The 26,358-nt window shown below is 44.3% G+C and overlaps 1 protein-coding gene across 3 annotated transcripts in view; it reads left to right on the top strand.

The window, feature by feature from the left end:
- The window catches only part of Tfap2b (transcription factor AP-2 beta), a 27,487-nt gene extending 1,129 nt beyond the window's left edge, over positions 1–26,358 (top strand). The window contains exons 1-10 of one of the 3 annotated variants that reach the window (XM_019208507.2): positions 95–320; positions 1,592–1,618; positions 2,774–3,232; positions 7,769–7,829; positions 14,561–14,617; positions 15,196–15,415; positions 16,973–17,091; positions 19,073–19,214; positions 22,037–23,379; positions 24,527–26,358. In XM_019208507.2, the coding sequence (XP_019064052.1) occupies positions 306–320; positions 1,592–1,618; positions 2,774–3,232; positions 7,769–7,829; positions 14,561–14,617; positions 15,196–15,415; positions 16,973–17,091; positions 19,073–19,214; positions 22,037–22,337 (1,401 nt within the window). In that variant the 5' untranslated portion in view covers positions 95–305 and the 3' untranslated portion in view covers positions 22,338–23,379; positions 24,527–26,358. Of the gene's footprint in view, positions 1–94; positions 321–1,591; positions 1,619–2,773; positions 3,233–7,768; positions 7,830–14,560; positions 14,618–15,195; positions 15,416–16,972; positions 17,092–19,072; positions 19,215–22,036; positions 23,380–24,526 lie in introns of those variants that run through there. The other 2 variants (XM_019208506.2, XM_019208508.2) reach the window with 2 other exon arrangements.

The following is a 26,358-nucleotide window of genomic DNA, read 5'->3' as shown; positions in this document are numbered from 1 at the left end:
TGAGACACGGTAGAGACGGGGGCAGAGACAGCGGGGAGAGGTTAGAGACACGGGAGAGGAGAGAGACGCGCAGACGGCGAGGGACGCCGGTCTCCGGTCCCGGGGCGCCCGGGTGTGGACTGTAACCCGAGCCGCGCCTCCGCGCCCGCTGGGTTGGTTTCGGTTCTGCCTCCTTTCTGTCCTCAACAAGCGGGATAATAGAAACGTCGGGGGCGGACGGGAACTCCCCAAAGAGTCGGCTCTCCGAGCAGACCGGACCCTGCGGAGAGGGACCCGTGTGAACAGCTCTAGGTCTGCTCGGAGAGATGAAAGTAGTCAGAGTAACACCCGTTCTTTCTTTATGAAAAATACAGGGCTAAACGGGAAAGGAGGGAGGGCGGAAGGAAGAGGGAGGAGTGAAGTGGAAAGGGGCAGACAGGAGAGAACAGGGAGGGAGAGAGGAGGGCAGAGCAGGGGAGGGGTACTGAAGGTATTCCCGGCCGCCTCAATTTTCTGCTCAAAACCCGGAGAACCCGCAGCGTGGAGGAAGGAGCCTATTTAAGCCTGGACTGAGGTTGAACTTTAACAGAAATGGCAGTCAGGCCAGTTAAACGGGTTCCTGAAACACCCAAAAAGGCTTTTTGTTGCCCCTGGCTTTGCGAGAAGGGAGAAGTTGCGTGTGCTTGAAGACTGACAGCGTGTGTTTTTAAACCGACGTAAAAATCGCCTACTGCAGGCTCTGTAGAGGACGAGACTGCGCGGGGACGGGAGCCCCATCGCGTCTCTTTCCTTTAAAACGTGAGCTTAGCCTTCCACGTTCAACAGGAAGTCTGCCCACGTCACTGTAAACAGCGGCCCCACCAACTCACTCTCCTCTCCCCTCCGAACAACGAGGCCCTGCCTTTTTACTCTGTTTTGTAATCTGTACACTAAGCGTTCAGGGCAGTCCCTTCTTCCCACGGGGAAACTCTCCTTGTGCACAGGACACCCACACTGTGCGCGAGCCCTAATGCGACTTTCTCGCTGCCTGGTCCAAGGAGCAGAGGCTGCTTGACGCGCGGCCCGGCGCAGTTAATTGAAGTTCTGCCTCTTTCCTGCTAAACTTTCTCCCCTGCCTGTCTCTGCCAGCCCCCTCGTCTGATTACATCTAGTAATTCTCCACTGAATGAACGTCACTTACAATAGTGGGGAGCTCTGCGCTCGCCGCTGCTTCACGCTCCATTTGTCCTCCATTCTCCCTTTAAAGTACTCGTGTAATATTAATAGTCATGAATATCAATTATTATGAGGCGGTGTAGGCAAGCGGAGGGAGGAAGGGGCGCCCGAGCAGTCTGAGCCCAGCTTCGGGCGGAAGAGGACTGTAACTGGAGCCCCGAAGAACCACTGAAGAAAAGAGGCCAAAAAGACACCAAGAGATAGAGGAACTGTTCTGTCCGTGTGTGATAGGCATCGCCAATCTTGTTGGAGGGGGGTAATTTTTTTTTTTTTGATGGCTTGTCCTGGAAACACCACAAGCTCGACTCCTGTGTCCAGCTCTCTTCTCTGCTGGACTCCTTGATTTTTTTTTAAATCATTGTTTGATTTTGAGCAGTAACCAGGCTTTTTTTTCCAGATGTTAGTCCACACCTATTCATCCATGGTGAGTTTGGATTCGCATTGTACCAGAATTGCATGCCCTCTCTTCTCACTGTCTCTCTGTCTCTGCATCTCTGTGTGTGTGTCTCACTCAGTCTCTGTCTTTCTTTGAGCGCCTTTGGCTGGGTAATTTAGCACCATAATTGGAGGAGGCTGCAGCTGCTTCTCTCTGTATTGTGTGTTCTCCGTTTGAGCTCCATGAGTCAGCTGGGAGAGGGGGGAGGCTGAACCGAAAAAACTTTGTACTTGTCATTGCACTTTGGAAATTTAGGTGACTATTTCGGCAAAAAGAACCATGGAGACTTTACCATGGCACTTCCACAGAGGAGAGGGAGAAACTGAAAGCACCCGAACACACACCTCCCCCTTCTCCTCCTTCCACTTGGTCACACTTCAGAGAGGACCAGCAATAAGTTGTCTGGGGTTTTTCCCCCTCCCAACTTTTGGTCCTTCATTTTCACACCCTGAAGTATAATAGCATTTGATACAGAAAAGCACGTTTAGAAATAACTCCTGCAAACCACAACTCAATTTAACATGGGGTTACGATATGATTTTGAATCAGATCCATTTCAATCAAACACTATTTAAGTTATTTCATTCTTTCTGGAGGGAGAGGGGTGGCTAAGAAGTCAAATCAGGCAGCTTCCTTGGAGCTCCTAAGATCACCAGGTCAGGCAAGGAGCTCCTCATCAGCCAGCTGCATTCCCAGTGAAGATGCAAGTTGGTTTTCTAACAAGGGTGAGCAGCCCAGCAGATACTGTGAAGTTTTAATTGTTGTGTGTTGGGTCCCTGGAAGAGTTAGGGGAAAGGAGCTGGACACCCAGAAGGGTACACATTTGTAGGACTCCTAAGGCATTTAGTATCTGGTCCACAAAGTTCTTTTCCCCTTGCCCCTTTTGCCTACTTTGTATTCCCCAAAGAAGGCTCAGATGTGTGGGTGACCCTCCTTTTTTCTCCCCAAAGACTCCCCTTTGGATTTGTTGACCCCTGAGTCAATTCGGGGGTGTAAGTTTAGACTTTTATCCCCTGTCCTGGGAAGGGTGTAAGTAAGCCGGGCTTCTCCATTTCTCTCTCTCTCTTTCTCTCTCTCTCTCTCTCTCTCTCTCTCTCTCTCTCTCTCTCTCTCTCTCCTCTATCTCTCCCTCTCTGCTCCCAGGACCGGCACGATGGCGTCCCGAGTCACAGCTCGAGGCTTTCTCAACTGGGCTCGGTGTCCCAAGGACCTTACTCCAGCGCTCCGCCGCTGTCCCACACCCCGTCATCGGACTTCCAGCCGCCCTACTTCCCGCCCCCCTACCAGCCGCTCCCCTATCACCAGAGCCAAGACCCCTACTCACACGTCAACGACCCCTACTCCCTGAATCCACTGCATCAACCCCAGCAGCACCCCTGGGGGCAACGGCAGCGACAAGAAGTGGGCTCGGAAGCCGGCTCTCTGCTGCCCCAGCCTCGGGCAGCCTTGCCCCAGCTCTCAGGCCTCGATCCCCGGAGGGACTACCACTCAGTCCGCCGGCCCGACGTGCTGCTGCATTCGGCACACCACGGCCTGGATGCAGGCATGGGAGACAGCCTCTCCTTGCATGGCCTCGGCCACCCCGGCATGGAAGACGTCCAGGTAACCCTAAACTAAAACGACGTTAATGAGGAATGCCCCGCAGGGGAAGTGCTGGGGAAAGGCAGCTCTGTCTCCTTGGAGAGAAGTTGTCTCGTCTTTTAAAACAGGACAGGTGGGAAAGGACTTATGTTTGTCTGTAAGTATATATGGATCTGCAGTGATTTTTGAAAGTTCAATCAGAAAGCCATAAGCACTAGAACTTAAATCATGGAGGAGAAAAATAAGAATATTGATGCTTTGCACTCACTAGAATCAAGGCTAGCACTTTTGTCCTGCCTCAGCTATCCAACTTGACTCCTATTCTCTATTGCTTTGTGTAAACAGGCTCCCACACACGCGCGCGCACGCGCGCATACATACACACACGCACATCCCACAGGGGCTCCTCCTACAGAATTGGCTGGTGAAGGCCTGGCTACCTATAAACCAACACTCTAGCACCAAGGAGCAAGCGCCTCTGTGCGCCTCAGCTGTCCCTGCCAGATTTGCAAGGTTTTGCTAAGCATGACTATGCATAGTGGAAGAAAGTCAGGAGCTATGTTTGTTTTTCTTGCTCTTAATGTCACCTACACTAAAGAGCCCTTTCCAAGACAGTCACTACCTGAAAATGGAGTATTTATAGGGGACAGACCTGGAAGGCCACAGTTCAGTTTGTGCGTCCATGAGGATAGATACCATTTTGGAATTCTTTTCTCTTTTTCGTCTATTGAATAAAGTGGAGTAATATCCTCCAACCTTCCCTCTTTAGTCCGCCACCCCTCCTCCTATCCTTACTCTCCTTTCCCCATTGCCACCAGCCTGTTTGAAGAGGCATCACGTGTTTACTTCTTAAAACAAAAGGCTCAAAACACTCCCCTTACCCACCCGCTATCCCATCTGCAACCTACACAATGGAGCCTGATCTGGTTGAGAATAATTGGTTAAATTAAACAAAGGAACATCAAAGAAATGATTCCTAAAAACTGTCTGGGTGATTCTGAGCAGGTCTCCTGTTCTCCTCTGATTTAAGTAGTTTCCAGAAAAAAATAAATATGATTGAATGGTACTCAACTGACACTTCGATTTCATTGGCATAGTTGTATGTATTAGGCATCATTTTAGACATACTTGTGAAGCAAAGAAAAATGAAACGGAAAAGGGATGCACGAATCATTCTTTGATCCTGCTGAAAAAAATATGTTTTTAAGCATTTAAAATGTAGTGACAGAGTCATGCTGTGTGTGGTCTATGATCCATTTATTATTTTTAAAATATCAGTTATTTATTATTTTTTAAAAGAATGAAATCATCTGATTTGTGGCTGGATTTACCCACAGTAATCAGTGATGGTTTTGCTGATTTAACTGAGATTGTCCCTGTTTGGAGATATTGCTCATTTCCAAATATCATATGAGGAAGGAGAATTTTAAATAGTTTTCTTAATGCATTGGGGTAATATGTGTCTCAGGGGGAAAGTTTTTAAATTAACCTTTCTGAGTATGGTTCAAAGTGCTGGATAATGAAAGTGGATCAACTCATCACCATCACTGTTGGTGTGGCTAACACCAGCCTCCTCACCACTACCCTGCATGCTGGCTGAGGGGCTCAGACAATTGAATTCAGGAATTCTTCCTCCTGAAGAGGGAGCAGATTGTTTTGGGTTTAGTTGTTGGTTTTTTGCCCCCAATGACAGAATTGCTAGGTGATTTACTGCTGCCAAAGTGTCAGAAAGGATTTAGGATGTGTGAACAGAGAGCAGAGGCTGAGTTGTTGCTGTCTAGTGTAGAGGCTACAGAGGTGGAGAGAGCATCGGAGAAAAGAAAAGTAGCAGGCCACTGCCCTGGCCCTCTCACATCTCCCGCCCATCTACTCCCTTTCCTATTCCCCCTCCAGCTTTATCCCAGCCCATGGCAAGGTGGGGAGGCTGGTGGGACCTCAGCAGACCCTCAGTGCAAAGGGCTGCAAGAGATACACCCCATGTTGTCCTTGGAGGAAAGAACTGGGGCAGGTAAGGTCCTTGTCTCCATCTTGAGGTTGATAGGACACAGGGAAGGTGACAAAGACAGGGGAGAATTCGTACATAGGACCAGACATCCAAATCCAGAGACTGTTGTGATTCACTTGCTCTGTCTGTCCAGAAGATCTACTTCCAAGTTAGGGATCTGGAATACAAGGTCTAAAGTTACACAAGCTGTTGGGGGTTTCCACATTCCCTGAAGTGAGGGTTCAAATGGGTTGGCTGCACCTGTCCAGTCATTAAAAGGGACAGAAGAGTGCCTTGGCCTGGACCTCAAAGGTACTTGTTCAATCTCCAGGGTCTGGTGTGTGTTCGGGATACTCCCAGCCACAGACCAGTCAGACCCTGCCGGTGCTGCCAGGTTTGTGGGTCGAGGGTTGGGGATGTTGTGAAACCCAGAGGCACACATGCAGGGCCACCGCCCCGTGAGAGCAGAGAAGGAGAGCTCATTAACCAAATGCTTCTAATATTTTTAAATGAAACTATAAAACCCTGTCAATTTCTATTTCAATTTACTCACAGAGGCTATTAAACTAGCAAATCACTGTTTGGGTTCCTGGTATGGTACATTTCACCCATTGTGTGTGGGGGTGTGTGAAGGGCAGTGTTTAAAAACTAAGAAAAATGGGCTGCAAAAAGGCAGGGAAGGCAAGTGCGATGACACCTAGTTCAGGATTTGTTTAGCTGCTGTGTCTTCCTTTGCTTCCACCCATCTTTGCTGTCTGATCTCTCATCACCTCTATCACCCATGAATGTAAGCCTATAAACATGCTAAGGCAACCCCCCCAAACACACACACTCATACTCACACTCAAACACACCCTTGTGTTTCAAAGCAACCCCTGGTATCACTTTTAACTAAAGAAGTCTAGTAATTACGAGTCTGAGTTGTTTTTCTGCGCTTCCGCATGCAGTCCTAATTAAATCTTTACGATCCTCCCTGTGACGATTAAGCGCCAGCATGCTGCGTGAATATCCTGTACAAAAACCCAGCAGGCGGCCGTAATTAGATAGAAAATCAGACAAGAGCCTTCTCATTAACTACCACAACTACCCCACGTCGCTGATGAGGCGTGTATACATATTTACGTACCGAGGTGCGGGTGAGGTGTGGGCTGGCGCCCCGGCCCCTGAGCGCTAGGTCCGCTGTGTGGCCACGGTCCCGCGTGGGCCGTGATACGGCCAGGGGCAAAGCGGGGACTGCGGCGTGTGCGTGGCCTGGCGCCCCGGGAGTAACTGAGGAGTTGTAGGAGATGTTTTTTTTAAACGGTTTTTCACTATTTCTTCAGATGTACGCGGCACGTTGCTACAGGGAAAACAGTCCTCACCTTTCTGAGAGTAGAAGAGTGACTGTTAAAAAAAGAAAAGAAACAAACCAGCTCGTTCCCTTGATGATTAGATCATCTCATTTCCCAAGCACGGCTTGTTTGGGGTAGACACTGTTTTGGGGCAACGCACACGCACCCTGTCTGGGGCTGCAGCGCGAGTGGGTGGGCGGGTCTGTGAGAGAGCTCTTCACTCTCCAGCCCTTTCCTCTAAGCGTCTCCAAACGGAGGGTGTCAAGTTGGTCCAAACTTAAATTCCTAAGGGTCTAGGAAAGCCGTTGTGCACTTCAGAAAGACCGGGGGCGGGGGTGGTGGGGCGGTGAAGGGGCAGCCTCTTCTGGACACCCTGGGTGCACAGCCAGGACTGTGCTCAAGCACACCAGACAGTAAGAGACCCCATCAGCTATTGGCCCTCAGAGGTGCTGCCAGTGCTCAGAGCTCAAACTTCCCTTCTTGGGGTGACTGTATGGCACCGAAGACCAGGTTCCCTGTAATTCCGTGGATGCGGACTGGGAGGATCCAGGTTTTTGTGTGTCTGTGCCTGTGTCTGTACTCGTTGCTTTCCAAACAGGTGTGCTTCTCGCAGGGAAGCAGCATTAGCAGCGCTGGGAGGGGGAGCCCTCGAGGCAGCCCCTCTACAGACGGATTGTGCAGCACTCAGCTCAGAGCTCCCAGGGACACACAGACTGCAGTGGGTGTGCGGTCCTGGAGCCTTGCAAACGTTCCTATGTGTTGCTGTTTGCATTCCATTCCAAATTGCTCAGGCTTTAATTAAAATCCCATAATGTAAACTGTTATGTATTTGTAAAATGGCTTTGGGGTTAAGTTGCACACTGATAGAATGGAAAACAAAAATTGCTCTTAACTAATATTGGTAAAAATCTTTCAGCTGTTGCCAAACTTTCACAATTCATAAAAGCGAATAATATAAATGCTTATATGTCTATGTAACATCGATGTTTATATAACAACTAACCAATATTGCATCCCAGATATCTTAGTTTCCTTTTCCCTTTTCGTTCATTGGAAGAATTTATAATTTGGGTGAATTTCATTTCTATGTCGATTTGGAGGTAATAATGATAATAATAAAACCTCTCTTTGTGAATTAATATAAATGGAAATAACAGAAACTCCAGTATAGGATGACATGATTTATGTGTGCAATTCTTTAATATCCAGTCAATTTGAATAGTGATGTTTTTATATTCACAGTCAGTTGAAGATGCCAATAACAGCGGCATGAATCTATTGGACCAGTCTGTCATTAAAAAAGGTATGGATTTTCCCTCCCAAAAGTAAGCAAAGTTTTCCTATTTTTTCATGTCTTTAGGATGAGCTTTCACTTTGGGGGAATTTGATATTTTATAAGTGTTTGTTCACAGCCCTAGTGCAATGGCTGTCAGACTAAGGTAAAGGGCATTTCAGGAACAGGGAAATGGGGTAATGGGGAATGAAAACCTGCAGACAGCAGAAACCCAGATGAGAGAAATGGAAGGACAGAAACCATTGTCATTTCCCTATAATACATATGGTAGCTATTCTAGATGCATCTTAAATGAACTATCACCATGTGTGGAATTGGTTGGGAAACACTGGTTTCAAAAATGTGCCGTAATTATTTCATTGATAACTGAAATAGCCTGAGCTAAAATATGTCACTGAGATGGCTTCTTTTTTCTTGTTTTTTGTTTTGATTTTTTGGTAGTAATTTTGTTTCCAGTTCTCTGTTTGTGAATTGTTTCTTTTCATTATTATTATTATTATTTGTAATTGAGCCAAATGTGTCACTAAATGTGCACATCCAGAGAAGCTGAGACAGCCTATGCAACTATGTAAATCTTCCTGCATCGGCACACATGATTTAGTGTGACTGTGGAATCACCCCATACTGTTAAAGGGCTTGTGATATTAACAAATGTTTGCAGTCTCTTGTACAGCTGTAAGCAAAATAATTAACTAATTAAACTAATTAAATGTAATTACAATAACTCATTTCAGGCGTATTGCAGCTGCTTAATTTTTTTCTCCTCTTCTATGACAGTCACTGAGAGAATGCCTGGCGATTAGTGTGGCTGCCGAAAGGCCTGAATGTCACTCACATGCCACAAATTTAGAAGCCTGAATGTGTAAACACTGCAATCTGTAATTATCACAGGAACTGGTGTTTGAAAACACAATTTTAACTACTGAAACCCTTTCTTCTGAATGCTAGAGGAAGCCTGTCCCTAGGTTGGTTTCAACTGTCCCTAGCTTCAGTCGTTTATGACACTTGAGCCACTTTTGACATTGACAAAAATAATTAAAAGAAAAAGAGAAGGTGCTTTGAAAAGCAATCCGTGCTGATTCAAATTGGAATGGAAAGGTTGTAGAACTGCAGAAAGGGTGGGGTATTGTACATTTTTTCCTTTAATGAAGGCAGAGGGAGTAGCTTTGAGAGGCGGGCAGGGTGAGCCCTGCCTATTGAGATGATGAAGTTCGGCTTTAGAATGAATGTACTGAAAAATAGCGAGGTTTGGAGAAAAATATTTATTTTAAATGTTGCCCTGAACATGTCTCCTCTCTTCTTTAGATAGTATCTTCTCGGTTTTCAATGCCAACTTTTAGGTTTGCTAGGATACTCACGTGCTAAAACTTGAAAGTGTACTGACAACTCACTTTCCCGCCTCCTCCTGGGTCTACTCTTTTGCTTAATTGCTGGTTGATTGGGGTGGGGCAAGGGAGGAGCTTCACCATTGGCTTTGTTTTGTTTTGTTTTGTTTTGTTTTAGTTCCCTCTCCTTTCAATGGAAAGCTCAAGCCACTTGCTCTGGGCTTGTATCCTAGCAACATCTTTTGGGGCTGACAGTAGGGCATGCACAACAGATGACCAATCAGAAATGTTATTAATAGTCAGGCCAATAAAAATATTTGAAACTTAGCTTGCCTAGCGAAACGGAGCTGAAAATATTCTTAGGTGTGGGACAGTTTGGTTGCAGGGATTGCATATGTTTGACAGCAAAAAGGTCAATATGTATAAGATTATCTGTGGGAAGAAGTGGAGAGTAATGACTAAAGTCACAGGTTCTTTTTTTTGGAAATGCTGAAGTACCTTTCATGTCCTCAAAATTTTGAAAGGTACATAGCTTAAAATATCTAAGTTGCACCTCTATCACTTTAATTGATTCAGGGAACATGATATGAATATAAATGTTAGGTCAATTCCATTATTTGATATTTGAGATATTTGCTTTATTACATGAAGAAAAGATCCTAATATATTTTTATCTTTAAAGAGCCTTAGGCAAAAGTGGGTATAAGTGATTGATTTATTCTTTCTAACTCACCACGAACCACTCATAATAAAGCTATGGGTTCACTTGCCTCGTCCCTGCCCCAGGTCTCCCATCTTTGCCAACCCTCCTCCCAACGAGGGATGTCACTATGAAGTTAATTTTGTAAAAAAGGTGAGAATGTTTTCTAGATATTCTAAATTTCAACAACTGCCAGGGGACTTAGTTGCTTAATTTATTTTCTAATAAGCTTTTAGATAATTTTTTAAAATTCTGCCTCATTAATAAAAAGCCAGCAATTGGTCAAGATTTGAATATTTCCTCTGTTTCTATGTTTATGAAGCCAGAAGACTTGTGCATAAAGGATCTGTCTCCCTGTTTCTCTCTCTCTCTCTCTCTCTCTCTCTCTCCTCTGTTATGGGAAGGCCCTTCCTAAAATTCAACCAGTCTAATTTTTCACCCATGTTGATATCACCCCATAGATTACAGGCTCCTTCTCATGTTATGTTTGCTATCTGGGCTTAGCTGACATTTCTGAAGTAATTTAGTTAAGAGGAAATGAGTTGTTCCCAGTAGAGAGAGCAAACGAGTGGAGTGAAGGTAGCCAGCGTGATAAATGGCTCTTTCATTTGAAGATCTCCAGAGCTCGTTTACGGCTAATTTTCTGTATTGGCCCCCTTTGAGCTATTAATGCAATCGGCAGGGACCGTGGCCCCTCTCTTCTTAGCTGCCCCATTAGAGCTCCCATTAAGCTGCCTAGTCTCAACTCCGTGGCAGGAGTGTGTGTGGGAGGGGTAATGAAAGGTACTTTTTAAACTCTCCTAATCTAAACCGGCAGAGGGTGGTTAATACGATTTGAAGGGGGCTGGTCAATGAGCAATCAATAAAGTAATAATGAGAAGGATTCGGTACATTAACAGTCTAAAAATCCAACAAGACATTAAAAAATCATTCTTAACTCTCAGTTCCATTAAGATTAGGAAACTGGAAGGGGGTGCCCAGCTAATATAAATGATCATAACCATCAACATATAGCCTAACTAAAAAAGGCTTACCTAGGCTTTAATAAAAAGTTTTTGACGTAATCAGAGGCCAGTATGCAGCCCGTTTGACACCTTAGACAGCATAAATATGCTGGGATTTCTTGGAAAGGCTAGCATGGCTGAAGTCCAAGGTTCAAATGTTGTGACTGTGGGGCATTTTTATTGGTCTTGGGAATATACTGTTTGTTTAGTTTCAATTCAAACTTCATTCTCTCCCACTTTTTTTTTGCCATTAGTTCTGGCCCCTTCCCCACATAAACACTTTGGTTGATGTGGATTTTCTTGGGGGAACAGGGATTTAAAAAAATCCAAATTTCAATTCCATTGGGTTCCTGTGAGATTCTTCCGTCTTGCCTAGAAGTGTCTGTCTGAGCCCCATAAATATTTAGATTTCCTCTCAAAGGAAGAGGTTTGCATCAGAGCTAAGTTGCATCCCAGTAGCTATTTATCAAGTAGAGACCCTGGGATACAGTCCACCTGTCCACAGAATGATCAGCGTTCACAGAATTCTAAAACTGGAAAGGTTAAACACTGTTCTCCATCTTCCCAAGTGCAGAACCCTCCAAGTGTGGAGACAAAATGGTAAGAGATTCATTAAGGTCCTAAACACCAAGTGATGAGATCCATCTTCATTTTCAGCTTCCTAGACTCTGTCCTGGAAGGATAATGCTGAATACTTGTAATATTTATGGTATAGCCTTCTTTGTGGCAATTCTTTTATTTTTCTTTCCACGATTTCATTGCTCACACTTATAAATTTACTACACATGTAGAATAAAATTTAGCCCTTGGAAGATGAGGAATGATGTAAATATGAGGAAAGGGCTCTTTGGTGGTAAGAAGTCATGACTTCACTTTTAGAAGTCTAAATCACTGTTAAACCTTGTGTTTATTCCCCTATTCAGGTCACATACCTAAGTTAGAATCCCTTTCAGAAAGACTCACTGTATCATCAGAAAGCCTCATCATATCAGTATATAAAACGAGTTCATCTCTTTTCCACCAGCAGAACTTGTCACTTAAGTGTAAAGAGTAGAGATTAAAAGCTATTCTGAGAACACTTTATCCCTGTGTTGTCCACTAACAAATAACACTCTCTTATCACTTTCTTTCTTAAAATGCCAGTTACTATAAAGAAACGCTGATTTGTTTTTAACCCTGCTTTTTTCTCCCCAGCCTAAAGCGGGGTGAGGTGGGGAGGGAGAGAAAGGATAGTGTTACATCCAGAAGTTGGCCTTGTCATCCAGATGAGAATCAAAGAGGGGAAATCCGCTGTTAATATATGCACAGAAAATTGTAAACATGTAAAGAACAGAAAGCTTCACGCTGGGTTTTGCTATGCTCCATTTCCTTACCATTTCCTGCTGTCGCTTTAAAACTATCTCAGTCATCTCTGGGTTCCGTGAGGAGGAACAGTGTGATCGTAATTACTAACAAATCAACCGGGCTCTGTTGCTCTCTGGGTTTATTGATAAGCTGGAAGAGAGTAGAAAGGAAAAGACAAAGAAAATAAAACACAGGGTTAATCAGCTGAACTAAGCAGGTGTGAGAGTGGAGGGGCTGGTAGATAACCACAGAGCTATGGACCTGAAGGAAAGTTGAGAAAAGAAATGTGTAGTGTCTAGTTTTGGGAACTAATACTAAGCCAGGCAGGAGAAAGATTTAGAACCTGAGGATATAAGAGTGAGTACAGGATTTTGTCACTTAAGTTAGAAAATGGAAATATAATCTGAATCACATTTGCGCATATTGTCTGTGACTTGTGGGGGAGACCTCCCCCAAGACACGTATGCAGATAGAAGCTGGCTTGATTGGGGGTATTTAGGCGATAATGTAGATGCAGAGAGGTACAGCCCAGAGGTTGGAGACATATACATCCCCCAAAGGAAACAGCTCTTGTCAGGTAAATCAGGCAATTAACAATAGTGAAATTAGAGGGTATGTTATAAAGTGTCTCCAGAGATTTGGCATGTGGGACTTGAGAACAGGTAGAAATCCAATATGTGGCTATCCAGTGTAGGGAACAGGAACTGAACTTAGTATTTTCAGCGTAGTAGAGATTTTGTTGTTGCTAAGATTTTTAAGTAACATTTAAGTATTAAAATGTTGCTGGGTATTAAAAATGAGATTTTTCTCAATTTATCTCATCATATTAAAACTAAAGAGGACCACCTATATTTTGGGGAGGATTTTTTTTCCAAATGTACCTGATATTTGAAATTGTTTGTTTATAGGCTTTGAATATGAATTTGAAATATAGAATAAGAGGTGCTATGAAAAATAAGATAGATGGAAAGGATGTGATATGGTGTATACAAATTAAATGATGGTGTGCTCCCTCTCACTCATTCAAGTGACTTTACAGACTAATCAAATCTGATCAATAATTTTAAGTTTTCATTGCTTCATTCTCTTTTGGGAAGCAGCTGCACTAAAGAGTATGAAGTGAATCACACAGAAAACCCTCTTGATGCCCCTTTCCCCACTTTTGGATTAGTGCAGAAGATCCATCCTGTTACCTCCTAACATTATACGTGTATCTGGAACAAAGTCTTGGGCATGACGAACTCTTTGCTCCGAGAAGTAGTAGCAAAAGGAAAATTTATGAGAACCAGGGATTTAGCTCAGTGGCACAGCACCTGCCTGGCAAGATCAGGCCTTGAGTTCCATCCCTGATGCCAAAAAAACGAAACAGAACAGAAAGGGAATGCATTACCCATTTACTCCTCAGGAAACCTCTTTTCCACAAAGTGTTTGTAAAGAGCCAAACACAACTCATGGTAAATGAAACATTTGGGACCTGTTTGGCTTTTAAAGTCTGAACAACCATAGAAGCCTGGATGTTGGAATCTATGATAGAGAGAATAAACAGTTACAGAAATCCTGTGTTGCCAGTATATACCATACAAAGGAAGTTGCACATCTTGTTTGATATAGAATTCTAGTTCCCAGATGGTAGAAAGAGGGTATCTTTTCCGTGTCAGAGTTAAAAGGTGAGACGGTCTATAGAAAAGATAGGGGTGTAAATTTCTTTTTTCTCATTCGATGTGAGTTTCAGTAAATTTCCTAAAGTAGTGAATTTATAGTCTGAAGACTTGGGGGGGGTCTCAAGTCCCAAGGGAAGAAGCTTGTTTTGGGGATCAATACTAGGTGGTAGGAGCAAGAGAAGGTCAGAAGTTATCCATTCAGTGGCTTCAGAGCCTACTAAAAGAAAATGGGCCGGATCAGTTTAGAAATGTAAGAGCAGGACTGCCAGGAAAAGGAAGGTTGCTTATTCACTGTTCCCCTGGCAGCCTTCTGGTACGATTGAGCTCAGCCTCTTCCTGGCGTGCAGATGACACTAAAACACAATTAAACAGAAATACAGGCTGGAGAGGCTGAATGTACCAGGGCAGCAGTGGCAACCAGCTGTCAGCTCTTATTAACTTCTGCATAAAACATACCTTGAGTGCGGTTTGTTATCAATTACTTGCCAAAATGAAACAACTGGGGCAAGGCAAGGCTGCTGCTCACGTGAATTAGAGTGATTGGTTGATTGATCAGGGCACCTGTTGTAAATCATAAGCGCTCCTAACAATCGCCAGACGGTGCTTTAATTTGTAAACAAAATCCATGTCACTGCAGAATTGTTTTCACTGGAGATGAGCATTGGAGTTCATTTCTAAATTGAGTTCTGTTCTTGCTGTTATGTAGGACAGAATTCAGCGCACTTTAAAGAGATAAGCAGCTTCTTTGGGCCAAAATGCCAAGGTCAGTGGTGTTATTTGTCTGTAATGTGGCATCTGATGAGGCCCACCCCTGGTTCTCCTCATGATTATGGATTTGGGTCCAATAAGAGAGTAGGAAGGAGTTTTCTCAAGGACAACTGATTATATTGCCATTTTAATAACCAAATAGGATAATCACCTTCCGACTCCAGCACAAAATGAGACAGGCATTATTATCTTCAGGTGACAGATGAGGAAACTGATTCAGAGTTCAGTGAGGTGTCTAAGATCAAACAGCTAGCATGTGAGAGAATAGAATTTGCTTGGTTTTGTAGCACAACCCAAGCTCTGGGTTGAATATTTTTTTTTTTTTTACTTTATGATGATCAGGGTATATGGATATGACAGGTTACACTCAGGTGTCCACCGACACACCTAGAGTATCTTTCCAGAGTGGTGATGGTTGTTCAGACTTCACAGTTGTCTGAATGCAGCCCCACTGGAACAAATGCTCCCTTCCCCAGTTTTCCACTTGGCATCTGTGAGGTGGTCACACAATGACAGTCACCAGGATTGAAGCCTGGTCACCTTTATGGCATTCTTTTCTCTCTCTCTCTCTAGTTCCGGTTCCACCCAAATCTGTGACTTCTCTAATGATGAATAAAGATGGCTTTTTGGGAGGCATGTCAGTCAACACCGGTGAGGTATTTTGCTCGGTCCCGGGCCGTTTGTCCCTGCTCAGTTCAACCTCAAAATATAAAGTAACTGTGGGAGAAGTTCAGAGACGGCTTTCGCCCCCGGAATGCCTCAATGCATCTCTTCTTGGAGGGGTCCTCAGAAGGTAAAGATTCTCAAAAAAGACTTTACACTGGCGGTTGTGGTTGGAGAAAGTTAGATCCCAAACCATTGCAAAGTTTCATGCAGTTGCCTAGCAACTGGCAGTGCTGCACACAGAGAGCTCCAGACACCACTTGCTCTTAGTGGAGCCTGTAGACACTGCTGCCCTCCCCGTGACTCCCAAGCTCAGCTCAGCTCTGGGAATCTTGAACTTTGCTGTTCTGCCTGGCACAGGGCTATACCCTATACCCGGGGACTTCTAAGGATGCAACCTAGGACCTTCATACACACAGCCATCTAAAATAAGTTCTTTCACACCTTCCAAATAATCATTGATGATCCTATCGTCTATTATATATTTTAAAATGCAGCTGGTGACGACTAAGTTCATGTCACAACTCAGTGATGCAGTGCACTCCACAGTGAAAAACTTGTCTAGATTCTCATACCCTTTCAATAACACCACTGCCAGTAGCAACTGCATCAGTCTAGAAATATAATTATTATTTGAAGCCATCTAGGAGCTCCCCAATGGTCCAACCTGCAGACTCTTCCTTGTGGAAATGAAGGAAGAGGTAGGTGGCTTTTCAGATTTAAATTCTCCCCAAAAGTCCCTATCAACTCTGGAATCCTTTAGCACAGTTGTTGATGTGAAAGTGATTTGGAGGCAAATTAACCCATTTGAGAGGCTGAGAGTCGTCTTTTTTCCTAAAAGTGGCCATGTGTGGAGTACAGCAAAAGAGGTTACAGTAGTTTTCTTATTTTCTGCCCAGTCTTTAGCACATACAAGGAGAGCCTTGGGAGAAGTGTGGGTATGACCTAGGAACCTTCTTTTTTCAAATCCATTTCTTCTCCCCACTTTGTTTCAGTTTTCAGGTTTGGCATTTGCACTTGAGAGTGAAGAAATTTTCAATCACTCCCTGTGCATGTGTGTATAAAACTTGTTGTATCATTAAATGAAATAACCAATAGAAAGTGCTCATCATATAACGACACACAAACTTGTTAGTTTCACTGTTCTGAGGATCGTCATTAGGTACATATTTTAGTTTCTTCTCCTAAAACATTGGCGTTATATACAACACTTGCCCTTTTCCTGTAAAAGCTCACCTGTTTCCTAAAGTGCCTCTTCTTTCTGAACCAAAGCAGAGCAGTCCCTTTCGGTAAAGTTGTTTGTGCACGGTTTCTGCTCTCCTCACTGACTCCTTGACAATCAACCTAGGCGTGTGTGTACGTGTGGGTGCACGTGCACGTGCACGCGTGCGTTTGCGCGATTTTTACCTTCTCCGGACCCACAACCTACATCTTAATTATTCCCATCTGGTATTATTTTTTTCCTCACAAGATAAAAAAGAAAAGAATGCAATTTTTTAATGTGCTGTATTGCAGAAATTAAGCAAACCTCAGCAAACTATCAGCAAATAACCAAAACGAAGGGGGGAAAAGTGCTAACCTCAAGTTAAAACCTCTTCAAGCTCCACTGGGCTTTAGATTGCTAAGTCTAAACTTTGTTTCAGAAACACTCTGAGGTTAATCAGAATGTTAATTCTTGCAATTTCAGAGCCAAATCGAAAAATGGGGGGAGATCTTTACGAGAAAGGCTAGAAAAAATCGGTTTGAATTTACCCGCGGGCAGGCGCAAAGCAGCGAACGTCACGTTACTCACCTCCCTGGTGGAAGGTAAGCAAGATGTGTGGCTGAGTTTAACTGTCGGCTGGAGGCTGACATTTTCCATGTTTCATGATTAACTGGAAATCATTGGGATTGTTGTGCCCTTATGAGGTGATGTCAAGCGACTGCTTGAAATTCTAAGTTCCTTTTACTTAGCGGGAGCCAGTGGTTGCAGAGAGGCTAACGACATAGCATCTGAATCACCCACTGTATGAACTCTGCAAAAAGAATGTCTGTAAGCAACCATCATACCCCTTTCCCTTCACAGGTTTTACCTCTGAATTGCTGCTATTAGAAAATGCATTGCATTCATGACCCCTAATGGCCATTTTAAAATGAATGTCACTGGTAGGGCCCTATCTCTTGCTGATTACCTGGGACTTACTGAAATATTGATAACTTAGGAAAGTCAGCGATGCATAAGAGAGAAGTGGTAAGGAGTGTTTACAAAACATGGAGGCGAGTCAAGCAGGATCTTCAATGTAGGTTCATCACTTGTAGATTAAATGGCCATGTTTATAACAAGCACCTTCTAATTTGCTTATCAGTTTGGGAAAGGGAATAATATTTATGTTATGTCATAAATAAGACCATCTACATACTTGACTTCAAGAATATCTCCATCTGAATTTGTGCAATGGGAAACAGAAAATACAGCCAGGTGTTCCTAATGGAAGAAGATACAGAATTTTCTTCAGAGTCTACTTTGTCAATCCTGTTTTTTTTTTCATTTTTTTAAACAGATATGACATTATGACACTCCTGTAGGGAATTGGTTTCTGGAGGAAGATGTTTTAGAATATTTAACCAGCAACCATAATGTCATCACAGTTATAGACTTTGCTTGCTCTTTGCCATCTTTAAGGCAAAGTTGCTTGGCCCAAATTTACCCTCTAGAGGCAGCAGCCACCAAATTTCTAGACCACAGTTATTAGTAGTTGATTTTGAGCCTGGAGGTTTCACATTTTGCCCTTCAGGGAATTGCTAATATCACAATCCTCATTTTAAAAAACAGTCAAGGTAATCTTAGCCCAAGACAAGGATTCTGGTGGAGAAGGGAGGAAACTGGAAATCCCAATGAAATTCCAATATTTGGTTGGCAGTTTTCAGCTTTATGAATCCTTATAAACACCATGCCTGAAGTCTTTTGTTGTTATTATGATAATGATGATTAAAAGTAAGTCATGCTCCTTAAAAAATAATGTAGCTATGGGATAATTCAACGTATCTCTTTTTCATGTTTGTGATCTTTCCTGAAACCCCTAGGGCTGTGCTTTAACGGGTAATAATGCTTTATTTGAAAGGGGCTTTTTGTAAACTCTGGAATACCTTCCATGCCCTATTTTTCTGAAGCTGCATCTTTGTGCAATAGAAAGTCTTTAAGAAGGAGGAGGATGACAGAAACATCTGAGGGAGAGACCTGAAAGCTGGCTAATAGAAGTGACAAGGAAAATTCTCATTGCTGAATAGAAATGCTCTTTCCATATACAGTTTACATGTTTTAAAATATTCATAGACTTTTATAATATGGGTTTGCTTATATGTATTAGTTATTATTAAGCGATTTTTTTGTTAATACAATTATTAGGGAGATGGTAGGAACTTTTACATTTTATTTAAAGAAAGATGAACCATTGCTTTAAAAATGGCAGCTGACTTGCATAATTAGCCAAATGTCTAGGTTCAGTTATAAGTGGACTCTTAAATCTATTGCCCTACTTTTCCCATTTTTAGGAGACCCCATGCTATCTGGGGTTGTCTAGGTAGGACTTGGCTCAGGAGAGGCTGGAAAGAGCAGCAAAAGGAAAGTTTGTCCCACAACTTCAATTACATATTCATAATCTTCCCTACTCTGAGTATCTGTCTCATGTTCTCCTTTGCCCCGCACACCTGGTTTGGCTGCAAATGCTGATAGAGTTGCTCAAGGTATAACTCCTGCCCTGAGATGTTTAGGCCCTAAGTACTAATTCTCTGCTGCTGTCTTTTTCAGGAGAAGCTGTCCACCTAGCTCGGGATTTTGGGTACATTTGTGAAACAGAGTTTCCAGCTAAAGCTGTCTCTGAATATTTGAACCGGCAGCACACGGATCCCAGCGACCTGCACTCCCGAAAGAATATGTTGCTGGCAACCAAGTGAGTACCTCAGGCCCAGGGCCCCTATCCCTGATCAGCATCCTGCTGGGCCATCCATTTGGGAGAGTGGTAGTATGGGAATTGTCAGTAGGGAAGAAGAGGTGCTTCTTTTGTGGGAGCGTGGCAGCCAGTGCAGCAAACGGCTAGGAAGCCACCCCAGCTTCCTCCAGGATGGGCAGAGTTGATGGACTATGGCTTGTCTCAGTCCTTTTCTCACCTTCCACCTGGCTTTATTAATCTGAATGTGGGGTTTTTACAGGTTTTTTTTCTACAACCCCTCGGGATGTCAGGCAGACCTTTTCCAGGCCTGGAAGGTGTATATTACTGCCCAGGTTTCACATCTGTCTCCTTGCCATGTGTGCTTGCCCAAGGTGTCTGTATGTCACTTACCTATGCCCATCTCTACCCACAGCTCTAATTACTCCGTTTCCAACGTTGCTGTTTGTCATCTTCCATAGACTTGTAAAATTTACTACAACTCCAGTGGGGAAAATAGTAAATCTCTGGCTAAATTTAGGTCTAGAGCTCATTTGAACTTTACAGTGGGCTTTCTATTTACTTGATTTACTCCTGTCTTTGGCTTCGGTGTCATATTGTTGGTGTTTTATGGCCAGCTCAGGCCTGCAGTGGGCGGGGCCCACACGTTTCTCTCGCAGAGGCGACCTAAACAGCGGCACTCATTTATTTAGTGCTCCAGGACGCGGTTTGTTCGGTTGACAGCGTAATTTAAAGAAATATATGGAAGGCTGAAAAATCATTTGCTCAAATTTGTCCAGATGTTTTTGAGACGTGATTGGAATTTGATTGCCCCTTTCCGCAGGGTCAAAAAATATTAATGTCCCAGAACTTTAATTGCTTACAGACCCTGGTTTGGGCTTTGAAGATTTAAAATGTTTGACTCTGAGCATTTGTTCTCCTCACTACAGAATTCCCTTTTTGGCACTTTGGTAATGAGTACAAACTTGAGGGAACACTTTAACCATCTCTCCCAATGATCAAAATCTGGCATCCACTCTCTTTTATGAAGGCTTTTCTCTTCTGTACACCTAGTAATACAATAGATCTTTGTCAGTAGCTTGCTCTCTGACCCCTGCCTTGGTGTCTGGAGGTGAGAGACCTGTTGTACTTTATAATAGAGGAAGGGTACTTCAGGGGAAAATAAAAATAAAACCAAAGAGTGTTAGTCAGATAATAGGATTGTGCAAACACCTCTGTAGTTCCCTAAGGGATGCTCCTGACTGCCAGGCTCTCGCAGTCTTGTTTTTCCTAAACCAGCACTTTTCAACTTGAGGTATCAGAATCATGTAAGGAGATTTTTAAAGATATTTATGCTCAGACCTCACCCCAAACCCTCTGAAGTGGAACTGATGGGGGAGAGGGATTTGGGAGTGTGCATCTGAATCCCCAAAGGTGATTTGGAGGTATCTCCTGCTGAAGAACTGCCTCATGGAGGTCAGAACAGTCTGGTGCTTCTTCCTAGTTGTATGGGAGCATTTCAAATGGAGACATGAGAGGGTAGAAAGTGGGCACCTGTTAATGTTCTCTATCCACCAGTCTGAAATCAGCAGTCCTGCTGCTGCTGCTGGTGTGCAGGGGAGGAGGTATTTCCCAGTTGCTTTAGTCACTAGCCCACGCCAAAGTGGCCCCAACTGGGGAAAGGGCACCCCAGAGTCCTCCAAACACAGTAACCCACCCTGTTTACCTGTTGGCCAGGCGAGATGTTGCCTGTACAGACTAAGAGTAGTCTGTCCCATGGGGGTCTATGCAGAACTAGCCTGCCTTAGATTTGCTTCCCTTGGAATTCCCAGATCCATAGGAAAGGTGGAGGCAGGCTGACAGAAGTGTGCCAGTCTCTGAAAAGTTGTGGCTTTTGGGGTAGTATGTCTCAGTTGGCCAGCAGAGCCAAGCCATTTGACCTGCAGGGATAAAGCCCTCCCATCTCCTTCTTATATTAAAAATTTGTCAAATAAGCTCAGTCTGGCATTAGGTATGCAAGGTTTCTAAGGCTGGATTTCTCTAAACCATCGGTGCCTTGAGGAAATAAAAACCTTCAACAAATAAAAACCTGGCCTCCCTAGTGTCTTAACACGTTACCTTTAGATTTTATTTAAACTATGTGGGAATCCCTTTATATTGACAAAAATCTTGTTATATAAAGATTTTTAGTAGCCCATACTTGCAAAGTAGAAAATAGAACACTTTTTTTTTTAAAAGAAAAAGAAAATCTTTCTCTCCCCACATACTGCAGGTAAACAGGTTTTTGCTTTGAATGGAATCAGCATTCTCTCCCAGAATAAACAGTTTCTTGCCCTGGGCCATGTACAGCTCCAGCAATCTGTTTCAGTGCCAGGGATAGGCTTGTGGCTGAGGGCCTAAATCTTTCAGGGCTTTTTGTGTCTGATCTCCAAGAGGTGGGAGAGGCAAGAGAGAGGAGGGGAAAAGAACTCAAAGGAATGCCAGGTAAGCCCTTACAATTATAGAATATCCAAAATCCAAACTAGAGCCTAGTGAATTTCCCAAAGCAGAACCTGCATGATCCTGGAATGGAGGAACTGATAGAAGAAGAAGAAGAAGAAGAAAAAAGTTAAAAAAAGGCAAGGCTTAGGGTTGGAAGGGGCATCTTCTACCCCACCCCCGCTTTCCTTGCAGTCCCAGCTGCTCCACAAGAGAGTTAGCTAGGAGAGGAAACAGAGCGGAAGCGCTCACATTAGCCTCCCTCTCCAGCAGCCGGGCGCCGCTGGGCTCTTTTGAGCGTCTCCTTTCTAACTCCAGTGACAACGACACTCACGGTGATTTTCTGTGCCTTCTCCACCCCACTGCAGGCAACTTTGTAAAGAATTTACGGATCTGCTGGCTCAGGACCGGACACCGATCGGGAACAGCCGGCCCAGTCCCATCCTGGAGCCGGGCATCCAGAGCTGCCTCACGCACTTCAGCCTCATCACGCACGGCTTCGGCGCCCCGGCCATTTGCGCAGCGCTCACGGCCCTGCAGAACTATCTCACCGAGGCGCTCAAAGGCATGGACAAGATGTTCTTGAACAACACCACCACTAACAGGCACACGTCTGGGGAAGGCCCAGGTAGTAAAACTGGCGACAAGGAGGAGAAACACAGGAAATGAAAAAAAAAAAAAGTTTAAAAAAGAAGGAAAAATGTTTTAAATACAAAAAGAAAACAAAAATTAATTTTAGCTTTAAAATATTGGATTGGCTTTGGAAGAATTATATTAGGTAGAGTACACTTACAATCAAAATTTAAAAAAAAGAAAGCTAAATAACTTTTTTAAAAAAACAATCCTGAGGCATACAGCGGAGCAACAATATCGGTTCTCAGTGTCTATTTCAAGATACACTTGGAGACAACCGTCCGGATTTTCCACTTCGGTTCTTTCCAGCTTAGTAGTACTGATAATAAAAGAAAACAATGATTGCCCCTTTGGAAAACAAACATAAGACTAAACATGTGAAAACGCTAACTTATTGGAAGAAATTCGGAGAAACGTTGGTGTCAGTGTTTTGAGAGCTGGTTGACTGAGACGCACGAACTTTTAAATTTTTAAGTTTTTTTTAGGAGACTCCTTGGCAGTCTCCGCCCTCCATTCCACCTGGCCCCTCTCCCAGGCACCCTTTTCCTATGTTGCCTTCCTCCCTGATATTGTTATGGGAACCTGCAGGATTCAAATGAGTATAGCCCTTTTGCGTGGTTTCAGTCCCTGTGGTCCCCAGCCCAGCCTGTGTTTCCAACTCACCGTGCCCTGTTTTCCCCCGAGGTTTGTGAAGTAGGGAGGGGCTGGGGGTGGGGGCAGCAGCTTTGGGAGCTGTGGCCCGGCAGAGGCTCCTTTGGCTGTGGGAAATCCGGACCAATAAGCTGATTCAGACTCATCATTCATTCCTTTCAGAAATATTACTAGTTCCCAGCCTTACCAGCATCTGCATACAGAGAATCTTGCATTTGTTATATTTGTGTCATCTACCAATTTTAAGAACTATAGTAAAAAACAAACAAACAAACAAACAAACCAAAACAGTATGAATACGTTGATTAGTATGTAATCCCTTCGGAGGGGTATGTACCATTTCATTCTCTTCTGTTTTCCAAAGCTCTGCCCGCATGGTTTATGAGCTTCTTCAAAGAGGACTTGGGCTTTCTACACAGTCTATAAGGTACTGAGAAAAAAAATCCAATCCTTTTCAAATCAAAGCTTGTGTGTCAGAATTCTGCAGGTGCACTTCTTTAAAGAAGCTCAAAGGGAATAACATAGAAAGTGGCCAGTATGTGGAGGCAGCTTTGAGGCTCCTTGCTAACATCCTCACCTCTGGAATTCCAGCGGGGATAGGGCCATGAAAAGTGAATTTTAGGGGAAAGGTGTAGGGGTTCTTCGATGAATCCTGTATTCTAACAATATTGCCCTCACTTAGATTTAATTTCCTCAGGCTCTATGGTGATTGCTGTTTTAATGAGGGGGGGGAGTAGCTTTTCTAGTGAGATGAGGAAGACAGTGTCACAAACTCTCCTGTTTCTGCAACAATTGCTTTCTTACAAAGCGCTTTATGAGTGAGGCACTTTCTCAGCCCAGAGGTGCACTTGTTTTGGCGTATAATGGTAAAATAATGCATAGTGAAAGGCAATATAGTTCAGCTTTGAATTTTGCCACTGGGACTATTCCCAGTGGATAAAGTTTCATGCATCTAATATTTCCCACTCAGGCAGCCCAGATCCTTTCTGGGGCTCCATCTTAGCGTTGTCATGAAATAAAATCTGGATTCCATTATCAGAGGTTCCCAAGAGCAGTGAGAAATTCCCTGGGGTAGTGGTGAGTGAGACAGGTCTCTAAATTTAGAGTAGATACAAGCACCTCCTTTAAACAAGGTATGCAAGCTCTCTGCAACATTCCTGGATGACGGTCCAGATGTTGTTCTGCAGGATTTATGGACAGAGCCGATATATATCACCTGGGCCCTCATTTTTGCACGAGCCCCCTCCCCTTGGGGTGAAGGCGAAGGTTCAGTTTTAGGAACCTGCCGAGAGCTAAGCTGGGGCAGAGGTGGGTAGTTAGCTGTCTTCAGATGACTGACTAGGAGAGCACCAACTAAGACTGCAGTTCCTCTTCGTGCAGGGAGCAGCCCTAGAAGTGTTCGGAGGAGTGCTAAGGCAGGGAACAAGGCATTGTGGAAAGAGTAGCCACTCGTCTCTCCCCATTTGAGAAGCCTGCACCTTTGTCCGAGGGCCTGGACACTTGCGTTAGATGTGTTCGGATTGCACAGGGCCGGGAGAAACCACACTGAAAACCATCATCTCCTTTCCTTGCAGGGCAACGCGCCCCACGCGTGTGACCTGCGAGAGACGCGATGGACGCGCCTTGCTCTTACTGTGCAGGTCCTGAGAGCGGTGGGCCACTCGCGCCCAGTCGTGTTGAGGACATAGAATCAGCCACTGCAGGGGCCGCCGGCCTCACCGGCCCTTCTCGCTCTCGGTCTCACCCTAAGGGCTCAGGCGACCGAGAACGCGCCCCGCGCTCCAGTAGGTAACGGGGCGGTGCCCCGAGGGCTGCAGACGGGGAGGGGTCTCAGGGCTGCGTACGCCCTTCGCTGCCCGCGGTCACTCCGAGTGCCCGCTCCCAGAGGAAGAGTGGCCTAGAAATGTCCAAGGAATCAGAAGCTTTCCCCTCTCCTCTCAGTCAGGACGGAAATTCTCTCCACGCTCATGCTCTTAGAGGGGAGACGGAATGAGAAGGCCTTACTTGGCCTAGCAGGCTCCCTCTTGTCCTCGCCCTCTAGACAGAGCCGGGTGTGCGCCTCCCCCCACCCCGCACCCCGTCCACCCCCGCAGCCCGCCGCGTGCAGTGGCCCTCAATCCCTTCCTTCCCTCCTTTCTCTGTTCAAGTAGGATCCCCGCCCTCTTGCTTTTGCGTCAGCTAGGGCCGCTACATTTATCTGATAATTGAGTTATTAAAGGATTTGGTTTCCTTGGGCTAATAAATCAATAAACAGTAGGATTAACACAGGAGTTGCCTTTTAAGTCAAGGAGAATGTTTAAGGCGAGACCCTTTGAGCTTTGTTTTCAAACCAAACAGGTGAGCTGCAGCTCTTTCCCCAGCCCTGCATTCTAGACTGTTTAGCCCTGCCCGTTGCCCCCTCCTAAATGCTGTGTCCCAAACTAAAATAAGACCTGAGGACAGGAGACAGGAGTTGGGGGTGTGGCAGCGCTGCCCTCAAGCTTGCCACTTCAAAAGTTCAGCTAGCGGTTCCTTAGTCTGCAGGGCATTGCCCAGCCCCTCATCCTGATGCAGGGGTGGAGGTCTCAGGGCAAGAGCAAAGGGCTGTCCTAGGTGAGCGTTCTATCTGGAAGGGATCTCTAACTTCTCCCCCAAGCAGGAATTTTCTCTCCTCCTCTTCTCAGAATTACTCTGTATTTTCTTTCCTTTTTCCTGGCCTCCACATCCTTAGCTTTCTCTACCCTCAACTAAAGAACTGAAGAGGCTTTCAAGGACTTGACCTTTGTTTTCTTTGCCCAAGGAAACCACTCTTTCTGAAGCAATTATTTCATATCGTATGAAAACTTTGGTCCAATGGAAAACCTGAAACTCTGAATCTATGTACACTGTGCTCCTCCAGTACAATACATTCCTAGTTAGAGTGTTCATAGAGAATTTGTCATCACGGCTGATATCCTGGACTTGCAATACATTATGTGGAAAGGAAATAACCTTAAACCAACTGATGTTGCCTCAACAGCCCAAAAGCATTTTCCCTCCTTTGCTGATGTATATTAAATTATTGGCATAAAAAGAGAAATATTGAAATTAGTTTTTTTTTTAATGGAATGAACACCGTCCTTCTTAAAATTCCAAAATCCACTCCTCTTTTGGCTTGGTTTCTAACTCACTAACATTGCTTTTGCCACACAATCAAGAAATATCAATCTATTGGCTCTTCATGAGAAGAGCTCTGGAGGCTATCCATGTTAAGTTTGTACATATTTATTTATGCTTAATTTAATGGGAATGTGTAAATATGGCGAGCAAGTAGTTTGGGATTATTTATCTGTGAATCTATACCTCTGTGAATGGGTGGTTGAAAATAAAACCGCTTGACCCTAGGTAGAATCTTATCTGAATTTTTCTGTTCTTTATAGACAAGCTG

Source organism: Fukomys damarensis, unplaced genomic scaffold, assembly GCF_012274545.1.
Source record: "Fukomys damarensis isolate Sample0158 unplaced genomic scaffold, DMR_v1.0_HiC HiC_scaffold_14, whole genome shotgun sequence".
NCBI lineage: Eukaryota > Metazoa > Chordata > Mammalia > Rodentia > Bathyergidae > Fukomys > Fukomys damarensis.
This window is presented reverse-complemented; position numbering and strand designations above follow the sequence as displayed.